The sequence below is a fragment of the Pelophylax lessonae genome (genome assembly GCF_965119305.1).
Source record: "Pelophylax lessonae genome assembly, chromosome: 5".
NCBI classification, from domain to species: Eukaryota; Metazoa; Chordata; class Amphibia; order Anura; family Ranidae; genus Pelophylax; species Pelophylax lessonae.
In genome coordinates, this window is record NC_138772.1 from 529,037,700 (window position 1) to 529,059,975 (window position 22,276).

The 22,276-nt window shown below is 42.3% G+C and overlaps 2 protein-coding genes across 2 annotated transcripts in view; one reads left to right on the forward strand and one right to left on the reverse strand.

Annotated features, from left to right (window-relative positions):
- TG (thyroglobulin) overlaps window positions 1-22,276 on the forward strand; it is a gene marked incomplete at its 5' end in the record, with an annotated part of 481,401 nt that overhangs the window by 266,983 nt on the left and 192,142 nt on the right. The gene's annotated exons all lie outside the window — the stretch shown is intronic.
- SLA (Src like adaptor) overlaps window positions 1-22,276 on the reverse strand; it is a 74,641-nt gene that overhangs the window by 10,743 nt on the left and 41,622 nt on the right. Inside the window, exons 3-6 of the mRNA XM_082258719.1 lie at window positions 17,512-17,611; window positions 8,194-8,280; window positions 4,006-4,109; window positions 360-491 (exon numbers count right to left, since the gene is read on the reverse strand). Of these exons, the coding sequence (XP_082114845.1) occupies window positions 360-491; window positions 4,006-4,109; window positions 8,194-8,280; window positions 17,512-17,611 (423 nt within the window). The remainder of the gene's footprint in view (window positions 1-359; window positions 492-4,005; window positions 4,110-8,193; window positions 8,281-17,511; window positions 17,612-22,276) is intronic.

The window sequence follows — 22,276 nt, forward strand, 5'->3', positions numbered from 1 at the left end:
GAAATTCATTGTTGAGGTTCACATTTACTTTAACCACTACCCACCCGCGCTATAGCCAAAAGACGGCTACAGTGCAGGAAACAGAAGAAATTTTTTACTTTGTTATACATTGCAAAAAAAAAAAAAAAAAAAAAGTGTCAAAAACATGCTTTTCGGGGGGGGGGGGGCCTTCACGATTTCTTGCACCGGGGCCCTGAGAAATCTAGTTACGCCTCTGTATACAAGGTACATCAATAACATTATTTACATCAAGATAATCATTATCACTCTATTATGCTACATCAAGCTATTTATTAATACACTATTATGTAAAGTCTTTCAAAGTTATAATTCAGTAATAAATCAATAAATTTAAATACCTGAATAGTGGTTGACAAGGTGTTCCAAGCATTGGAAGGTCAATCTTGGCGAGATATAATACCAGTTATTCGGTAAGCGGAAAATTCTATAATGTTTCACTTGTCTGTGCTTGACAGATAAAGAATAAGATCCTGTAGAAAATTAGAAAAAATATTAGTGACCCACTAGTTTTTTTTGTCATTGGATTTCAGTCAATATCCACCTCAAACACATTAAAATGTCTTTTAAAGCCTTTTCCACGCACGAGACTAGGTGTGGTGTGTTGGTGGAAGCCCAGATCTCCCATCTACTGCCATTATTACTGTATTTCAATTCAAACAAACTTCCCTCAATGTCAGCTCAGCATTGCAATAGAACGGAGAAATCAAAAGTCCTCCGTGTTTTATTTGAAAAATTACATAGTTGGAATTGCAGTTGAAGAAAGGACAGTATTGGACGTCAATGGATGGGTTAATCACATCATCACTGGGTGGGCGTGCGCTCTTCTAGGGTTTCACCCACATCATAGTAGAAAAGTGTAGGCCTCCTTTCCATTATCTTCAGATTTTGTATTTTTTTGTTTTAGTTTTTTCCTCTCATTGCTTCTGAAAACACACTGGCACACCAGATGTTCAGGCTGCTACCAATATAGTAAAATAGTATTTTTACATAGAGAATGTGTAGGAATATGTGTGTGGGGGGGATTTACAGGCTATTGAGCTGCTTCCAGTAGAGGCAGGTAAGCTTACTACCCCCTTTCCCCTCTGAACTTGCAAAGGACACCTTTGAACCCTATTCTATATTACTTCGACTCAATGAAACCTATAAAAAAAATGTGAGCCAAAGGACACCCCATTCCCATTCATCAAATTATTAAAGAGGAACTACAGTCTGCTCACATAATTTGTAATAAAAAGATTGTTTCCATTCTGAAGCTTCCCTCCAACCACCTTGCATATTTTTTTTTATATACTGTGATTCTTTACTTGCCAAATATGCTGCAGAAATCTCCCTCCACTAAGTCTGGCTGCAGCCATTTTAACTTTGGGCAGCTGAAGCTGCTGCCTGTTCACTTCCTGGATTTACACCGACACACATAGACACACTCACACCACTGCTTGCCTACACATTTCTCTTCTCTCTTGATGAATACACATGGATCTCTGTTTCCTCTTATCTCCACCCTAATCCAGCCCCCTTCAGTTCTGCAGCTGTCCTTGGCTCTCCTGTGACTCTCTCCTCCACTCCCCCGCTGGCAAACTCTCACGAGAGTGAGAGAGAGCTATGCATGATGTCATTTGCCTAAGCAAAAACCAGGCAAGAAAGAAGAACTGGGCTGTATAAGGCATTTACTGGCAAAAACATTTTTTTTACTATCCAAATTTAAAAGAAGGGCAGAAGATTTAATAGATGGAAAGATGAAAAAATGACTGAAGGTCCGCTTTAAGTAATAAGAAAATCTGTGTGGCTTTGTTTTCTTCTCATTCCCTATTGGGTCCTTCTATTATTCCCCTATCTAGGGATAAGTCTTGTGCTAACCTTTTGAAAGGCTTCAAGACACAGAATGAGCGGGTCTTCCTGTGATTCAGTATTCATCATTTTGGAGCATGGGTCTCTCCCAAATTCTTACATAGTTATTTAGATACTTGAGTTTATCTCTGTGTGGGAAATTACTTTTTTAAATGAAAAAGATTCTATGGTTTTGTAATATTTGTTTCATTATGCTCAGTTCTAAATAAAAAAAATAAATAAATATATAATTGGATGGAAAAAAAAAAAAGCTGCTGCATTTGTGTTTTCATATTTACCATGATTACCAGAAGGAATTATCCGTGTGCTAAAAAGCATAAATGTAGTGCTGGGCTTTCTTATTGGATGCTTTATAAAAACTTTGTCATATTTATTTATGGTAGTAAAATTACCAGTACAAATAATTAATATAAAACAGTAGTTTCTAAAGAAATATATATGCAATACTGTGCAAAAGTCTTAAGTCTTAGGCAGGTGTGAAAAAATGCTGTACATTAGGAATGCTTTCAGAAATAGAAGTGTTAATAGTTTATTTTTATCAATTATTAAAATGGAAAGTAAATGAACAGAAGAGAAATCAAAATCAAATCAATATTCGGTGTGACTGACCATCCTTTGCCTTCAAAACATCATCCATTCTTCTAGCTACACTTGCACACAGTTTTTGAAGGAACTCGGCAGGTAGGTTGTTCCAAACACCTTGGAGAACTAAGCACAGATCTTCTGTGGATGTTGGCTGCCTCAAATCCTTCTGTCTCTTCGTGTAATCCCAGACAGATGCCATGATGTTGAGATCAGGGCTCTGTGTGGGCCAAACCTTTACTTCCAGGACTTCTTGTTCTCCTTTATAATGAAGACAGTTCTTATTGACATTGGCTGTATGTTTGGGGTCATTTTCCTGTTTCAGAATAAATTTGGGACCAATCACACGCCTCCCTGATGGTATGGCATGATGGATAACTATCGGCCGGTATTGCTCAGCATTGAGGACACCATTGATCCCGACCAAATCTCCAACTCCATTTGCAGAAATGCAGCCTCAAACTTGCAAGGAATCTCCAACGTGTTAATTATTGTACCGCTCTGCAGCTCTTCCTAAAACAAACTGCCTCCTGCTACAGCCAAATGTTTAAACCTTTGATTCATCAATCCAGAGCACCTGCTGCCATTTTTCTGCACCCCGGTTCCCCTATGTTTTCTGCACCCCTATGTTTTCGTGCATAGGACATATCCCCTATGTTTTCTGCACCCCTATGTTTTCGTGCATAGGACCTAGAAACAAGGCTAAGCGACTCAACTAGAATTGAAGAATTAATACTATCTTGAAGGCAAGGGGTGATCACACCAAATGTTGATTTGATTTGGATTTCTCGTCTGTTTATTTACTTTCCATTTTGGTAATTGATAAAAATAAACTATTAAAACTTCTATTCCTGAAAGCATTCTTAATTGATAGCATTTTGTCACACCTGCCTAAGACTTTTACACAGTATTGTGTGTGTGTGTGTATATATATATATACACTGTATGTCAGGTACAGTTTCCCAAGAAAAATAGAAAAACAAGAATTGATGTGCAGAAATTTGGCTTACATGTAAGCAGCGGGTGGATCTAAACTTTTAATATTTACTCCTCTTTGTGAAAAAGACTGGATTACTGTTTAACACAAATTCACCTTTAAGACTTATTTTCAGCCAACAAAACCAATGGGGAAGAGTGAGGTGTGAGGTTTTAAATCCTGTCTGTGACCTTTTTTGGAAAGTTTTGCCTCACTTCCTCCTCAGCCTGACATCTATTACCTGGATAGGAAGTGTGGACAACTTCCCAATGTAGAACATAGACTATTCCTGGCAGAGCGATTCCAACACTTCTTTAAGGGTAAGTGTGGAGTTTGGAAAAGGAAATGCAAGCTATGATCATTATTTGGAGAATGGTAACTCAAAAGTGCTTAAAGCAATGTAGAAGTTGGGGGCATATTCATTAAGCAGTGAATGCGACTTTCATCAAAGAATCACTGACCTGGTCCTATAAGGAATCGCCTGCGGTGAATGTTTGTTGAAGTAGAAAAAACAACTTTATAAATGTGCCCCTTAGTGTTTTGCTGCAAAAACCTAAACACAGGCCCCAGCCATTCACCTTTTTTTGTTTCACTTTGCCTGATCATGAATGAGCCGGTCTTCACTTCTGGCAGCTGTAGTAGTTGTTCTGACTTCTCCCTCCCCACGCCATCGAACAGCCACCTGGAAGATTAGAGGAACAGGTTAGAAAAGCAGATGGGTCCAAAAGAAGATGAACATCTGGCTCAAAATGTTCGGTTTTGGTAAAGAATAAATACCCAATTAAGAGACCCCTCAAGAGAAGGCACCTTTTAAACAGAATAGAGCAGCCTTTCTCAAACTTTTAACCCACAGAGGAACCCTGAAAATTATTTTGAGGTCTTGGGGAACCAGTGCTAAATCCAAGTCATTGAGGGTCAGAGGGAAAAATACCCCTTTCTTTGGTGGGATAAATTCCCCCTTTACAGACAGCTAAAATGATCATCAATGTCAGGCAGCTGGCTCTGCCAAGTGTTATTGTCCCCATGACTAGCATCATCAAATTGGACGTCAATCAACCACAACTGAAGGAACACCTGGCAACCTCTGGAGGAACCCTAGGTTTCTATATAAACCTAGTTGTGAAAGGTTGGACTACAGTGTGTTATAAAGACAATAAGTTTGGCCCTGCTTAGGTATCAGCATGGTTAGATCATGTGTCATTGGCTCCAGGACTAGCATTATCAAATTGGAGATCAGTCAACCACAACTGAAGAAACACCTTGCAACCTCTGGAGGAACCCTAGGGTTCTTTAGAAACCTAGTTGCGAATGGTTGGATTACAGTGTGTCATAAAGACAATAAGTTTGGCCCTGCTTAGGCATCAGCATGGTTAGATCACGTGTCATTGGCTCCAGGACTAGTATTATCAAATTGGAGATCAGTCAACCACAACTGAAGAAACACCTGGCAACCTCTAGAGCAGGGGTCTTCAAACTACGGCCCTCCAGTTGTTCAGGAACTACAATTCCCATCATGCCTAGTCATTTCTGTGAATGCCAGAGTTTTACAATGCCTCACAGGATGTGTAGTTCCACAACAGCTGGAGGGCCGTAGTTTGAGGATCCCTGCTCTAGAGGAACCCTAGGGTTCTATAGAAACCTAGTTGTGAAAGGTTGGACTATGGTGTGTCATAAAGACAATAAGTTTGGCCCTGCTTAGGTATCAGCATGGTTAGATCATGTGTCATTGGCTCCCGGGCTAGCATTATCAAATTGGAGATCAGTCAACCACAACTGAAGAAACACCTGGCAACCTATGGAGGAACCCTAGGGTTCTTTAGAAACCTAGTTGCGAATGGTTGGAATACAGTGTGTCATAAACACAATAAGTTTGGCCCTGCTTAGGTAGCATGGTTAGATCAAGTGGCAATCAACCACAACTCAAGGAACCTCTGGAGGAACCCACAGAACTCAAAAAGACAATAAGCTTGACTCTGCGCAGGTATTGGCATGGTTAGATTAAGGGTGAATATTTGCAGATTAAAGGTAACACTTACAAATGTCTTGCTTTGTTATATTTTAATGTCAAGGCAGTTTAGATTTCACAGAAAAGGTTGCGATGGAGTCTGCTACATTATGGAATATTTTTTAATTCCTTATTTCTATTTCTGCTGCGGTGGGCTGATGGGCATACGAGAAGACACAACCAAGTTGTGTTGCTTCATAAATAGATCATGTAGTTACCGTCATTACCGCTTTGACTTATAATTATCTCATATCCCCTTTCTCACGCTGCCATGGGAGAACGTGCTGTTCTCAACTGTTACACACAAATGGAAAATGACGTTCAGTATTATGTTTCACCTCATAATTTTTTTTTTTGTTTTTTAAGAAAAAGGTGAAGAACATTGATCTGTATTATGGGAGGAAGACTGAAGATTTTCACTCTCGTTTCTCATTAAATTCCAGTCTATAGAACAGAACCGATAGAAGTGTTGTGTACCTTAATTAGCTGTTGTTAGAAACAGAAAAAATGAGGGCCCGTTCGCAATTGTGCCTTAAAGCAATAAAGGTTACCAGAACACTTGGTGGCACACATGCTGTTTGTGCCATTCATTGTGAATGGTTCCCCAAAACATCGTAGAGTAAAGTCCAACCCTCAACACATTGCAGTACACCACAATGCACAGTAACGAACCTGCTCTAAGTGTTTTGTGCTATTCATTGTGAAAAACCCAACAACACATTGTCCCAACGAACTGTCAGGCTATCTCCTACTCTGGCCATCCACATTTGTCTTGCCAACTGCTATCACCAAGACAGAAAGTGAGTAGCGATATATAGTAACAGTATACTTTTCTAAGATTGTATTTTAGTCCTGCAAAAATTTGGCCTCTTTTGCTGTGTTAACTGTGCTACACACATTGACAACAGATACTGGCCAATTATTTGTAGAACTGGTGTGATAAACCTGTGGCCCCCCAATACCACAGATTGAAGCGGGGTGTTATCTACACAGACTCATGGTCTAGCAAACATGGGCAGGGAAGGTATATCACTTTTACTGCCCACTGGGTGAACCTTCTGATGGCCGTTAAGCATGCAACCCGTGGCACCCGTGTAGATTTAGTTGTACTGCCACGGATTGCAAGCAGGCCTGCCTCTTCTTCTCCTCCTCCTCCTCTATCCTCCCTCTCCTCCTCGGCTGACTCCTCCTCTTCCGCTGCTACCGTCTCTTCTCCTGCGCCGCCCAAGATCCCCTGAACCTATTCCACATGCCAGGTGAGACGTTGCCATGCTGTGCTGTGTCTGTTGTGCCTGGAAGCTATATACTCTCCTAGTATCCTCTTTCTTGACCACTGACACCCATCCTCTGCCTATCCTACTCCGGGGTGGCCTCCCTCACGTCAGGCCCCTAGACACGATCCCCTGTACTCACGATACTGTTTTTCTAGGGTCTACAGTGTCTCCCCCCTCAGTTAGCTTTCCTGGACCTCTGGCTTCAGCTCCATTCCTGTATTTTACCTAATATTTTACAGTTGTCCCCAGAATTCGAAATTTTCCAATGGGTCACCTGTTCTGTTGACAACTGTCTATAAAAATAATTCCCTTCACTTTGTAGACATTCCTTCATGCTTCCTGTTATGATTCCAGGACAGGAAGCACAGGAAAGTCCCCCCTAATGGGACACAGACATAAAAAAACCTTTCCCTACTCTATCCAAAATTAAAAAAAAATATTTTGGCTATGCATATACTCTATGAGGTATCTAATACTAAAACATTTTTTTTTAGTTTTGGATAGAGTGGGGAAAGGTTACCCACCCCATCTTTATTTATTTATTTGAATAGACTCTTGTATTAAAACAGCCTCTAACATGACAGTTCTTTGTAACTTGCATCTTTTATCAACATGCCAGCTTCTTGACTATGAAGCAATCTCTTGTAATGTAGCAGCCTTAAGTACAAAGGGAGCTTCTGCCTATCCTACTCCGGGGTGGCCTCCCTCACGTCAGGCCCCTAGACACGATCCCCTGTACTCACGATACTGTTTTTCTAGGGTCTACAGTGTCTCCCCCCTCAGTTAGCTTTCCTGGACCTCTGGCTTCAGCTCCATTCCTGTATTTTACCTAATATTTTACAGTTGTCCCCAGAATTCGAAATCTTCCAATGGGTCACCTGTTCTGTTGACAACTGTCTATAAAAATAATTCCCTTCACTTTGTAGACATTTCTTCATGCTTCCTGTTATGATTCCAGGACAGGAAGCACAGGAAAGTCCCCCCTAATGGGACACAGACATAAAAAAACCTTTCCCTACTCTATCCAAAATTAAAAAAAAATATTTTGGCTATGCATATACTCTATGAGGTATCTAATACTAAAACATTTTTTTTTAGTTTTGGATAGAGTGGGGAAAGGTTACCCACCCCATCTTTATTTATTTATTTGAATAGACTCTTGTATTAAAACAGCCTCTAACATGACAGTTCTTTGTAACTTGCATCTTTTATCAACATGCCAGCTTCTTGACTATGAAGCAATCTCTTGTAATGTAGCAGCCTTAAGTACAAAGGGAGCTTTTTTATGATCATGAAAGCAGTTTTTAAGTAGGGTTGAAGGAACAAACTCTAAGGGCTGGGTTATGGTACAAATGGCATTTAAAAGTCATGTGTAGGATTGTGGATCACTGGACAGCCTACAGATACAGACCCATGTGTGTTTTTTCTTTTTTTTTTTTAAAGAGTGAATTAATTGTTTTAAATTAGAATATTGAGATGTTCCATACCCATGGTAAACTTTTGCCACACATTTTGAAGGTATATAGTTCTCACGACCGGTCTTTAGGGATATCACTCTCCACCATCCTCCCTCACTGTAAAGAGACAAAAAATATAGTATTTTAGTATAGTAAATACAACCATTCTTCTATAAGCTAACATTGTATAACCTGTCCATGTCAAGAGAAGCATTTCTGAAGAGCGTACAGGCCTTCACCCCTTACTCTTAAGGACCCATGATACATGTGAATATAATTAATCCCATGCCAGTTATTTGATTAGTGTTATCCATTTTCTTTGGAGTATCTTACTTTGATGCCAAAGGTTCTGTCAATGATACATAACGCCATAGGTTCGTTTTGGCACAAAAAGATTAATGGTGTGGAGTCTTGTTGTTAGGAATATGGATTTAAAGTAGTTTATCTACATTACGCCAAAGCATTTGACACAGTACCCCATAAACGCTTTATCCACAAATTGAGGTCTGCTGGAATCAATGATAGTATATGTGCCTGGATAGAAAACCTGACTGGCCTGCACAGAGTCCTGACCTCATCTTGATAGAACACCTGTGTGATGAATTCGAGTGGAGACTGTGAGCCAGGTCTTCTCGTCCAATATCAGTGCCTGACTTCACAAATGTGCTTCTGGAAGAATGGTCAAACATTCCCATAGACACACTCCTAAACCTTGTGGACAGCTTTCCTAGAAGAGTTAGAGGTGTTATAGCTGCAAAGGGTTTGGGGGGGGGGGAGGAGCTTGACTGGCCTGCACAGAGTCCTGACCTCAACCCAATAGAACACCTTTGGGATGAATCAGAGCGGAGACTGCGAGCCAGATCTTCTCTTCAACATCAGCGCCTGACCTCACAAATGCGCTTCTGGAAGAATGGTCAAACATTCCCATAGACACACTCCTAAACCTTGTGGACAGCCTTCCCAGAGGAGTTGACGCTGTTATAGCTGCAAAGGGTGGGCCAACTCAATATTGAACCCTACGGACTAAGACTGGGATGCCATTAAAATTCATGTGCGGGTAAAGGCAGGCGTCCCAATACTTTTGGTAGTATAGTGTATATACAGGTGCATCTAAAAAAATTAGACTATCTTAAAAAAGTTATTTTATTTCAGTAATTCAATTTAAAAAGTGAAACTCCTATATCAGTGATGGCAAACCTTGGCACCCCAGATGTTTTGAAACTACTTTTCCCATGATTCTCATGCACTCTGTAGTGTAACTTAGCCTCATGGGAAATGTAGTCCCAAAACCTCTGGGGTGCCAAGGTTCGCCATCACTGTCCTATATTATACAGATTCATTACACAAAGAGTGATATATTTCAAGCATTTCTTTCTTTTCATTTTGATGAGTATGACTTACAGCTAGTGAAAACCCAAAATTCAGTATCTCAGTTGAAGCTGTTATAGCTGCAAAGGGTGGGCCAACTCAATATTGAACCCTACGGACTAAGACTGGGATGCCATTAAAGTTCATGTGCTTGTAAAGGCAGGCGTCCCAATACTTTTGGTAATAAAGTGTATATACTATAAAAAAGAAAAGATGGTGACGGTGTCCAAATACATCAGACCCACAGGGAACTGTGTATCATAAAGGAACACCCAACCTGGGACTTTAAAGGCAGAAATTTGTTGGCAAAAATAGATAAATTAAGAAACTTGTATTAAAAAATTGAAATTTTATTGATACATGTATACAAACATGTTAAAAAGAAGACAAAGATGCAAAAACATCAAAGAACATACACTGTGCAATATATGCAAATACATAAAATTTATGAACCATATCCTAGAGTTGTGGGGTCATCCTATATATACAATATGTCCTATTCTATGCATCTGTAAACAAAAAAAAGGTAAATTTTGTGAATTTGAGTTGCATAGTTAATGCAAAATGGAACTATAAGAACATTTTCCGGTCTTAGCAGAGACTTTATTACATTTACTATAACAAATCATTACCAAGGTTGTGAATTACGCCTTAACACCAAGTTCTCAGACGAGCCCCTTTTTCCACACAAGTCCTTAAGCTCTATTCATTTGTTCAATAATAATAAAACCACAATGTAATTTTAGAAGAGGTGCCACCCTTTCCTTGTCACTATGACTGTAACTACCTTACACACGAGCTTAAACCTTTATTTCTTTTTCGGAACATTTCTAATGGGATGTTGATAACCCATAATCACCCAACAAAGATGCATGCTCTGCACCCAGGATTCTGGATAGATTATATTCTAGATATAATATACTAGATTCTAGATAGTCCTATACACCATTATCAGCCAACCACCTAATATTAAAGGGGGTGTAGATAGTCTGAACTTCAGGCAAACTGCTAAATAAACTGATAAAATACATTTTTTAACCGCTTGCCGACCGCCGCGCGACTCGGTCAGCCCCTCACAGGTAAAGCGACGTAGTACTACGTCGCTAGCCTGTGAGGGTCTCAGGAGCGAGCGCGCGCGGCCGGAGGCGCGCTCCCGTGCGGTCACGGACCCCCCCCCCGCGCGTGTGACTGGCGGACCTGATCGTCTGCCGGTCACTCGCGATCGTCGGTGGAGAGGGAGAAACAAGCCGCCTGTCATTCTCCCCTGTGTAGGAATAGTGATCATACGGTTCTACTATGTAGAACCATTGATCATTGTTCCTACACCTCAAGCCACAGCCAATCACAGTTAGAATCACGCCCCTAGTGACACACACAACCCCTCCCTCTCAAAAAAGTTAACCCCTTCACTGCCAGTGTAATTTTACAGTAACAGTGCATATTTATAGCACTGATTACTGTAGTAATGTCACTGGTAACCCCGAAAGTGTCAAAAATGTCAGTCAAGGGTCCGATCTGTCCGCCGCAATGTCGCAGTATTGCAAAAAAAATCGCAGATCGCCGCCATTACGCGTTAAAAAAAAAAACAACAAAAATGACAAAAATCTTTCCCTTTGTTAGTAAACACGATAACTTTTGCGCAAACCAATCAAAATACGCTTTTTGCGATTTTTTTTTTACCAAACATAAGTAGCATAAAACAAATTGGCCAAAAATGTTAAAAAATTTTGATTTTTACATTTTTTTTGGAGAATTTCATATAAAAAAATGTGAAAATATTGTTATTTTTGCAAAATTGACGCTCTTTTTTTGTTTATAGCGCATGATCAAAAAATCGCACAGGTGATCAAATACCACCAAAAGAAATGAACTGGATAGGAGGAGTGGCGGGGGCAGCATACAGAGGAACCAATCTCCTCCATTTTCCTCATGCAGCTACAGGAGGAAAAAGGAGGACAGTGATTTCTCTACATGCTGCCCCCGCCGCCCCTCCTATCCAGGTGTACAGGGGAGCCGCACAGGCCCCCTGGAGCATGGCGCCTGGTTGCAGTTGCAACCCCTGTAACCCCTGTAGTTACGCCCCTGGTGGCACCACATCCAAATAGTACATTACAGAAGAAACGGAAGGATGAGTAGGACTTTAGAGGTGGCCACTAATAATCCCATAAGGAAAAAAACAACTACTCAACAGATAAAAATAATAAATTTATTATGACAACATAGTAAAAAATATTAAAACCATATCATATGGAAAAATTGTGTGGTGAAAACAGTACAGTATCTCCCCATACCAGGTAGGTATATTAGTGCAAAAGAACCTCTTACATGCCCATATCAAGCTAAGATCTGGTATAAGGAAACACAGAATCTGCCATGATCTTTGGATATCTGGGCCGAACAAGGATCTCAAGCATCATAAGCCAATGGATCACTACGTGTTTCGCTTACAACTTCCTCAGGAGATCCCATTGGTGCAAAACCCCAAGGGGGGTAGAAAAAACAAGTCCTACTCATCCTTCCATATCTTCTGTAACGCAGTGCCGTATTGCAAAAAATGGCCTGGTCATTAATCACTTCAGCCCCGGAAGGTTTTACCCCCTTAATGACCAGGCCATTTTTTTGCGATTCGGCACTGTTAGTTTAACAAAAAATTGCGCAGTCGTGCGACGCTGAACCCAAATGCAATTGATGTCCTTTTTTTCTGAGAAATAGAGCTTTCTTTTGGTGGTATTTGATCCCCTCTGCGTTTTTTAGATTTTGTGTTATAAACAAAAAAAGGCGACGATTTTGGAAAAAAACGCCATCTTTTTTACTTTCTGCTACAAAACATTCCCAAAAACAATTTTTAAAAATTATTATTTTTTTTATCAGTTTAGGCCAATTTGTATTCTTCTACATATTTTTGGTAAAAAAAAAATCCCAAAAAAGCGTATTTTAATTGGTTTGCACAAAAGTTATAGCGTTTACAAACTACGGGATAGATTTTTGGACTTTTTATTTATTTCTTTCTTTTTTTTATTAGTAATGGCGGCGATCAGCGATTTTTAGCGGGACTGCGACATTGCGGCGGACAGATCGGATCCCTAACTGACATTTTTGACACTTTTGGGGGTACCAGTGACATTACTACAGTAATTAGTGCTAAAAATATCCACTGTTACTGTATAAATTACACTGGCAGGGAAGGGATTAATACTGGGGTTGATCAAAGGGGTTAAATGTATGCCTAAAAGTGCTTGCTTACTGTGTGTGGGGGAAGGGTTCTGTGTTGGAGCTGGAGAGAGTCCAGAGAAGGGCAACTTAACTGATTAGGGGATTGGAGGACCTTAATTATGAAGAGCGTCTGCAATCGTTCGATTTATTCTCCCTGGAGAAGAGACGTCTGAGGGGGGACATGATAGCAATTTATAAATATCTCAATGGGGATCTCAGCTTAGAAAAAAAGCTGTTCAGTCGCAGGGATTGCATGAGGACTCGAGGCCATACAATGCGATTAGAGGAGAAGTGTTTTAACCTCAGGCAACGTGGGGGGTTCTTTACTGTTAGGGCTACAAGATTGTGGAATTCTCTACCACAGGAGGTGGTTTCTGCGGGAAGTATGGTGGCTTTCAAAATACTCTTAGACGTACATCTCAAGGATCAGAACATTCAGGGGTATGTGAGATGATTGCAGCCACACACACCTACACAGGTTGAACTGGATGAACTATTGTCTTTATTCAACCTCACCTACTATGTAAACTATGTAACAGGCACAGAGAGATCAGGGTTGTAACTTAGCTGAAACTGCTGATCTCTCCCTGCCTGTCTGACAGAAGATCCGCCTGCTTTGTTTACATAAGCAGGCGGATCTTCTCTCGGGTTTCTCCGATGATCGCGGGAGGGTTTTCTCTTGGTTTCTCAGACCATTGCGGGAGGGCAGCGGCATTCGCCGCCGCTCCTCCCGCGGCCCGCCTGTTTAGACACAGCGGGAGCGAGGCTCCTGTGGCGCGCGCACGCCACCGAGAACCACATGCACTCAGTCACGTAGTACTATGTGACTGGACGCAGCCGTGCCGCAGTAATATTACGGCAGGCGGTCGGCAAGTGGTTAAGGGGGGTAAAACCTTCCAGGGAGAAAGTGGTTAAACATTAGGGATTGAATGATAAAGAAACTGCATACTCAGTAAGTGAATAAATCAGCTGCTTAAAAAAAAAAAAAACGGAGGGTTTAACATGGCTTTAAGCACTGTGAGATCTGTGACTTCCAGTAAGTTCCACGCAGCTTTCTTTTTGCATTGCAAAACATTGCAGTGTGAGCTGTGAATTTGCATTTTAGCCTTTGAGGTTTCTTGTTTTCTCACAAGCAGGAGAACAATTTTCCATTATGTGGCTGTGCATCTCTGTATCTGTGTACTGGTGGAGCCAATTTTTATTTTTTATTATTATTTTTTTTTGTGCAGATTTTTGTGCAGATAGTTCTGTATCTAGAATCAATACCAGGAATACATTTAGCATTGGTTTCACAAAATCAATATGTATTTGCTGCTTACAAGCATTACAAGAATGCCTTTACAAAAATGTAAAACATTTGTTCTTAAGAATTTAAAGTGGTTCTAAAAGTATAACGTTTTTTTTTTTTAACTTTAACCACTTCTGGACCGGTAGGATTTGCCCCCTTAATGAGCAGGCCATTTTTTGTGATTCGGCACTGCGTTACTTTAATGGAAAATTGCGTGGTCGTGCGACGTTGTACCCAAATAAAAGCTTTCTTTTGGTGGTATTTGATCACCTGTGAGATTTTTTATTTTTTGCGCTATAAACAAAAAAAAGAGCGATAATTCTTAAAAAAATAAAAATATATATATTTTTCACATTCTGCTAAATAACATTCCCAAAAAAATAAATAAAAAAATAAAATTTTTCCTTTTAAGGCCCCGTTCACACTGGGGCGATCTGACTTCCCGGGGCGACCTCACAGGTTGCGGCGCGCTGCTCGCACCGTGACCTCGGAGCGGCCGGCACGGACTTCATAACATTGAAGTCAATGCAGGTCGCTCCAGGTCGCCCCAAAGAAGCTCCGGACCCTTTTTCTAAGTCGGAGCGACTTGTGTCGCTCCTATTAGAACGGGTCCATAGCTTCTCTATGCCAGGCGACCTACGGCGACCTGTCAGGCGACCAGGTCGCCTGACAGGTCGCCCCAGTGTGAACGGGGGCTAAGTGTCCATTCACACTGGTACGACTTGTCAGGCAACTTGGTCAGCCTGACAAGTCGTGCACCATCGCTCCCATAGTGTAGTACAGGAGCCGTTCTAATAGGAGCGACACAAGTTGCTCCGACTTAGAAAAAGGGTCCTGTACTACTTCGGAGCGACTTGCATACACATTCATGTTATGTTATGTAGTCATGTTATGCACGTGACTTCGCAGGTCGCCCCCGAAGTCGGAGCAACCTAATGTGAACGGGGGCTTAGGCCAATTTGTATACTGCTACATATTTTTTGGTAAAAGAAATTGCAATAAGCATATTTTGATTGGTTTGCGCAAAAGTTATCGTGTCTACAAACTAGGGGAAAGATATATGTAATTTTTATTTATTTATTTTTTACTAGTAATGGCTGCGATATGCAATTTTTAGCGTGACAGACCGGACACCTAACTGACATTTTTGACACTTTTGGGAGGACCAGTGACATTACTACAGTAATCAGTGCTAAAAATATGCATTGTTACTGTAATAATGACACTGGCAGGGAAGGGGTTAACCTAGTGATAAAAGGGTTAAGTGTGAGCCTAGGGGAGTGTTTTCTAACTGTAGGGGGAGGGACTTGTGAAATGATAATAGAGACCTGTGATCCTATATAGAAGGATCACAGGCACTCTGTGATCATTTCAGAGAGAACAACGGTATGCTGTGTTTACAACAGCTGACTGTTCTTCTCTCTCAGCGGGGAGCGATCGCTGGTGCCTGGCGGAAATTCCGGCCACCGGTCCTGTGGATCTGCATTCTTGCTGCCTAGTGGGGGCAGGAGCGCGCCGCTGGCAGCGCATACTCGCCCCCCAGCACCCCTCCAGCGAACGGACGTACCCATATGTAGATTCGCACAGCCGAGCCAGTCTGCCACAGGCCTCCAGGTAAAATGTACCCCCCCTTCGGGGTCCCTCACTGGTGCTGTTTCCATGTTTGTGGACTAGTTCCCCATGATACCTTTCTGTTGACATCACTGCTCAGACTCCTTTACTTAATTCTGAGAGGGTCCTGCTACCAGATAGGCAATAGGAAGTGTCGATGTCTTGCAGGTAGTGACGTGTGCCGAGCAGCCGAGCCAAGCCGACCCTCAACGTAACGCTGACCTTCTGGGCAATACCAGGCTTTGCCCGATGACTCTCCTAGATGTTTGGGTAGCGGGAGGAGTTTGAACCCCGACCCACCCTCCTAAATGTGTGCTTCTTCCCATTCAGTTCCAGGGGCTCCAGACACTGGGCACCTCCTCCAGGCTCAACAGCCAGGGGAAAACTGCAGAACACATTCTCGCTCTGTCCACATACTGAGATGCAAACCAATGTACACAGTCCAAGGTTGTAGTATAATTTAAACATTTTCACTAAACGTAGTGCAACTAATACAGTCAAAATAAGGCATGGCTCTTCAGCTGATGGCAGGGCAATAGATTCAGTCAGCAAGCCATACAGTTGATCTTAGCCAGCATGTGTGAGATGGCTAAGATTGGGCCCAGATCTTGAGACCATTTTATGTTTCTCTCCTTCTGTCCTTTGGGGGGGCCCAGCAAAGTCCTTTCCTGACCCAGGTACAGTACAGGCCTAGGAGGCCTCATCTGGGCCTAGTTTCCTTCTTTCCCCTGGAGAAAGGTCAAGTTCTGCTGTCCTCCTTTCTCCTTGCTTCCAGGCTCAACTGAACTTTCAGCCCTAGAACTACCCACCAAATGGGAATCCCTTACACTCCTCCTTTCAAAAGGAGGGATCTCATCTAAAGGGGCACTCTACCACTCCACCTGCCTACACATGGACAACCAAAGAAGGATCCAGAAGAATAGAAGACTCTGGACTGCCAGGTCCAGCTTGGACCAATGTAACTATGTATGCTACCATACCTTTAGGAATCCCCTTCCACTCCTCCTTCCAAAGGGAGGGATCTCATCTAAAGGGGCACTCTACCACCCCACCTGCCTACACATGGACAACCAAAGAAGGATCCCGAAGAATAGAAAACTCTGGACTGCCAGGTCCAGCTTGGACCAATGTAAGTATGTATGTTGCCATACGTTTAGGATCCCAGTTGAAATTTGAAATCAGTGTAGAAGACACTACTACCCCACTTGTCTCCACTGGCTTCCAGATCCCATACCGAGTGCCTGCCCTGCTACTTACAGGCGATCGCTAGCTCAATATGGGCACCATATTGAGAAAACTTTACATTTTCCTAATGAATGTGTCCTGTGTCACTCAGCGGTAGGGCATCTGCTTGTTAAAGGACCCTAGTTGGGGGAGATCACTGGAGTAGCAGTGCCTACTACAATAATTTCAACCTTTTATGGGGATCCCATAGGTATGGCACATACAAACTTACGTTGGTCCAAGCTGGACCAATATAACTAAGTAAAAATTTCCATACCTAAACTTCAGCAGTTAATTAGAAAGGAGTTAGGGTGAGAGGTGGAATGAGTGGCAGGCTGAAATTGGGCATTAAAAAACATCTGAATCTGTCAATGTCTATAAGTTGGTCCCTGTTGATGACTTTCCAGCCTTTGTTGTTTGTTCTGCGGCTGGAATTCATTCTGTGGAGTCAGCTAGAATAATATGTATGGTTGCCAGTATACTAATTTCCCAAGATCTGATGTTACAGATTTTTTAGGCACTTGATTAGTTTGTGAAGCTGTTTGTGCCAAATTTCTTGGTTCTGAGACCCCCCCAAAAACAAGTCAAATTTCAGAAGCCGAAAACGAATGTGCTGTACACAGGGTTTAGACAATGTAACTTACTCTGAGATGACCCTTAGCTTTTCTCCAAAGTAGAAGATTGGTTCGCTCACATCCGGTGGAGGATAGTCATAAAGAACAGCTAGAAAATCACTTTCGGTTCCTATAAGATGAAAAAAACATAACTGCTGCATTGAAATGTTCCGTTAAAGTTGAACTATGGTCAGGAAATAAAATCCCCAGTGTGATATAGGCTGCCTATATTGATAATACTGGTCTTTCTGTTTTCAAAGTACCCCCAGAAACCTTTATTATTATCTCTTGATCTTGCTAGTTAAACCATTGGATAGAACCTTCTTTTAAAAAGGGAGACATTACTCCCTCTGCACTGAGAGCACTGCAGAGATGTCACCCTTGCTGCTGCTGTAGCTGCTTAGATGTTGGCATCATTGGCAGTGTTATCAGTGTATATCCACCCAGTGTAGCTGCGATTAATCAGTCCTTCCCACAGTGATGTGCACGAGAGCAGCGCCTCTCTCTCTCCTCGTAGACCGCAGCAGGGGCCATTGGCTCCTGCTGCTGTCAATCACAGCCAATAAGGAGGGGGCGGGGCTGAGCCATGCTTTGGTTGTCAATGGATGCACAAGGCTGGCTCAGAAGTGAGCAATCACATGTGCCCCATAGCAAGCAGCTTGCAATGATGGGCACTCGGCTGGGGGGGGGGGGAGCCAGGTGCCACTGATCAAGCCCCGGCGGGGTTAATAAAGCTGAGGGACCTGTCATATGCACTCACCAAAAGCGAAAACTATGCCCACCCTTTCTGCTCTACCCATTCATAGAAGCTATACTTTAACTTCCATCAATGAAAAGTGTTAAATGAATGGAGGATTGGAAGATGAATGAAAGGTTTACCTCCACCCATCACAGTTCCCTCGGCTCTATTCCCCACAACCACAAAAGATGCTTTACAGGATGGGGCTGGAGGGGTTAGAAAAGGAAGATTTCTGCTAAAGCAGGAGCCAGCAGCACAAAAGGCACATCACACTTCTAGTAGGTAATGTCCCTTTTGTGTTTTTTTTATTTTATTTTACTAAACTTCTATCCAAAAAACGTAACAATTATTCTTTTGGCTGGGGCTACACTTAAAAAAATGTACCTGTTCCGACTTAAAAACAAAGAACAAACCTACAGTCCCTATCTTGTTTGTAACCCGGGGACCACCTGTACCCAGTAAGGTGACCGGCCTCGGGTGATACACAGAGAAGAAACAACTGGTTTCACAGTATAGTGGAAGCTTACTGGAGGGAGTAATAAAGTTATGCTGGCCCTACACGTACAGAATTTCAGTCGTTTGCAGACTGAACGATTATTTGCTGTTCGAAAGTGAATTGTCCACTAACTGATAGAATAAACTTGTTTATATGCTAATTTCCACGTTCGTAGTGACATATAAGAAAGACTATTCTTTTTGTTTTTCGATTATAACATACACGTATACACTTTTCATAATTACATAGTTGGTCAGGTTGAAAAAAAGACACAAGTCCATCTGGCTCAACCAATAAAAAACAAAAAACAGTTAAGAAAACCCAACCATACAATCCCATATACACAATCCTATACCCGCTGTTGATCCAGAGGAAGGCGAAAAAACCCCAGCAAAGCGTGATCCAATTTGCTCCAGCAGGGGAAAAAAATTCCTTCCTGATCCCCCGACAGGCAATTGGATATTCCCTGGATCAACTTTATCTATAAATATTAGTACCCATTTATATTATATACACCCAAGATAGAATCCAGGCCTTTTTTAAAGCAATCTAGTGAGCTGGCCAGAATCACCTCTGGAGGGAGTCTATTCCACATTTTCACAGCTCTTACGGTGAAGAAACCTTTCCGTATTTGGAGACGAAATCTGTTTTCTTCTAAACGTAAAGAGTGTCCCCTTGTCCTCTGTGATGAACTTAAAGTCAATAACTCAACACTAAGTTCACTATATGGACCCCTTATGTATTTATACATGTTGATCATATCCCCCCTTAATCTCCTTTTCTCAAGAGAGAATAAATTAATTTCCTCTAATCTTTTCTCATAGCTGAGCTCCTCCATGCCTCTTATCAGTTTGGTTGCCTTTCTCTGCACTTTAGTTGGAACGGTAAAAGTTTTAGCTTCAGATCCATCAACATTAGCCAGGCTCATGGTCGAAATTGTCTGAAAAAAGTTGGGTTCACTTATGGCACGAATGTCGAACGATCGTTCAGAAAACGACCAGTTTCAGAGGAAATTCTGTGCATGCATGGTCAGCATAGGTATTTTACCTTGAAAATGAGGGTTGGACCGACACCGTTTTATTACCAGCGAGTAGGAGTACTGATACTTTAGGTCAAGTACTTGCCGATACTGAGTACTGATACTTTGCGGTGCCATTTGTGTCAATACAAAAAGAATGGGCGCAAATTGCACTGCAAAGAGTCGAATGCGAATTGAACAGAAATGTCCGAATGGCATGTGATTTCCCCTACTGCTCCTGTGTGTGTGTGAAGCCAGTATAGAAAGGGAAGCGCCACCTAGTAGGCAGTTTATTAAAAAATGTTATAACTCACATTAAAGTACATATCTTCTCTAATACATATCTGCGTAGTGTCCCAGTCCGGCCGATGATAGAAAATCACGGCCACTGGAGGTGCTCACAGGGCTAGAGGAGAAGTTCCAGGACCCCTGTGCTTATAGGGTGGAAGTGATGTCAGTTTGGGGGCGGATCGCTTATACATCTCCTCCAGCGGCCAAAGTTTTCTATCATCGGCGGGGCAGATATGGATTTGAAAAGATATGTACGTTAATGTGAGTTATAACATTTTTATTAAACTGCCCACTAGATGGTGCTTCCCTTTCTACTCTGGGTTCACACATACACACACTGGAGTGGTGGGGGAAATTCCATGCGATTCAGACAGGAATCACACCGCATTCCTGTTCAAATTGTATGCGGTTCTTTGCAGTGCGATTTGCGCCCATTCATTTTGTATTGGCGCAAATCACACCGCAAAGTATCAGTATCAGGAGCATTTTCACGAGTACTCCTATTATTAGTAGTATTTGCACTGATACCGGTATTGGTGCATCCCTATTAAAAATTATTTTAAAACAAAGCGGTAAACTGTGCTAAAGGCCCAACATTAACATTACATATATAATAAGCTAGCAGCAGCCCACAGATATACAGGATATAATATATCAATCACATATGTGAAATCGTGCCACGCTCCATTTGAGTGATATATGCGTTTCGTCATATATGACGTTATTAGGGGCTCTGATGTTTATATTGCACTGATTAGTTTATAGTGAATTACTTCATTCTTTTTTGTTTATAATAATAATATCAGTTGTTTTCTTATATATATATGTCACTCAAATGGAGCGTGGCACAATTTCACAAAAGTATACCTTGCTTTCCTCCCCCTTGAGTTAAAGAGCATTTAACCTGTGCAGTGCAGGGGGCCCCCCCTGCATGAGTTGAGTTCAACTTTTAAGCCAATAGTATTTCTACATTGTGGTTCCAACGCAGATCTATAAAACAAGGACAGCAGTCTAACCCACAGTTGCATTTGAACTTGCTTGTACCTACAGCCTGACCCAGCCTACAGTGTTTGTACTAAAACCAAAATTTGAACCCACTAGTGACCACAATCCAACCTAATTCAGTAAAGTGATATGCTACCCAAAACCTGCTTCCAATGCTTGCTGACGATACATAGGATCAGGGCTGCTGTTAGCAATCACAGGGCCTCATACAGCCTAAAGCCCCGTACACACGTACCGAATGTCGGCCGAACGATCGGCCGTCTTTTGTCCGGTGCTGTCCTGTCGGCTGAAAACTACAAAAGACTGCACATGAATTTTGTCAGCCAACAACAGCCGACTGCAGAAGTGATGTCATGTGATGGTTAACTTTCCGTGTGTTTTTTCTTTTCTGAGCATGCCCAGTCTTGCTAATCGGCTGATTGTCGGCCAAATTCTGTACTGACTGACGAACAATCGGCCGTTCTGGTGTTGGCCAACAAAAATTTTAAAGTCTGCACGACAGATTCTGTTCGGCCGAAAATGTGCTGTCGGCTGTCGGAAGCATCATACTAACAAGCCTACAATCGGCCGATCGGTCGTCGGCCAAATATTTACGGCCGACAATCGGTACATGTGTACGGGGCTTTACTGACAGGGCCCCCTCTACCCCCCAGCTGAAAGTGACTGAGGACATACATTTATCAGTGCCTTTCTCTACAGCCTCAGCTGCACAGATGAATGAACAGGAAGTGCCCTGAGGCTTCCTGCTCATTCACATACTAAAGTATAGTAAACACAGTTTACTATGCTTCAGTGATGAATGGACACAGAAGTGATTGGAACCAATCACTCACTGTGTTAATTCAGGAAAGGAAGGGGCCAGTAAATGACATCCCCCTGTGTGCCCGCAGCAGCTGCCGGCGGGAGAGGAGGGAAGCCATCAGCACTGTGGGGGGATAGCGGAATACAGGGGGGGCCCGGACAGCAGACGTAAGGGGCGCATGTGCTAGAACCCATCCCCCTGCAGTGCATCTGGAGGGAGGGCGAGGAGGAGAAGCAGACAGTGCTGCAGTGGGAGACAGAAGAGGATCGGTGTCTGCAATAAGAAAGTACAGCCAGCCCTCCTGCTCAGTAGGTGCCTGGGCCCACCTTTTGAACTGATGGGGCCTGGGCCCAGTACAGGAGGGCTGCATTGCAGTCGTATGATCCTGCAGACCGACTTACCACCCAATTCATGTAGCTTCCAAATGACTGCCCAGATTTTGGG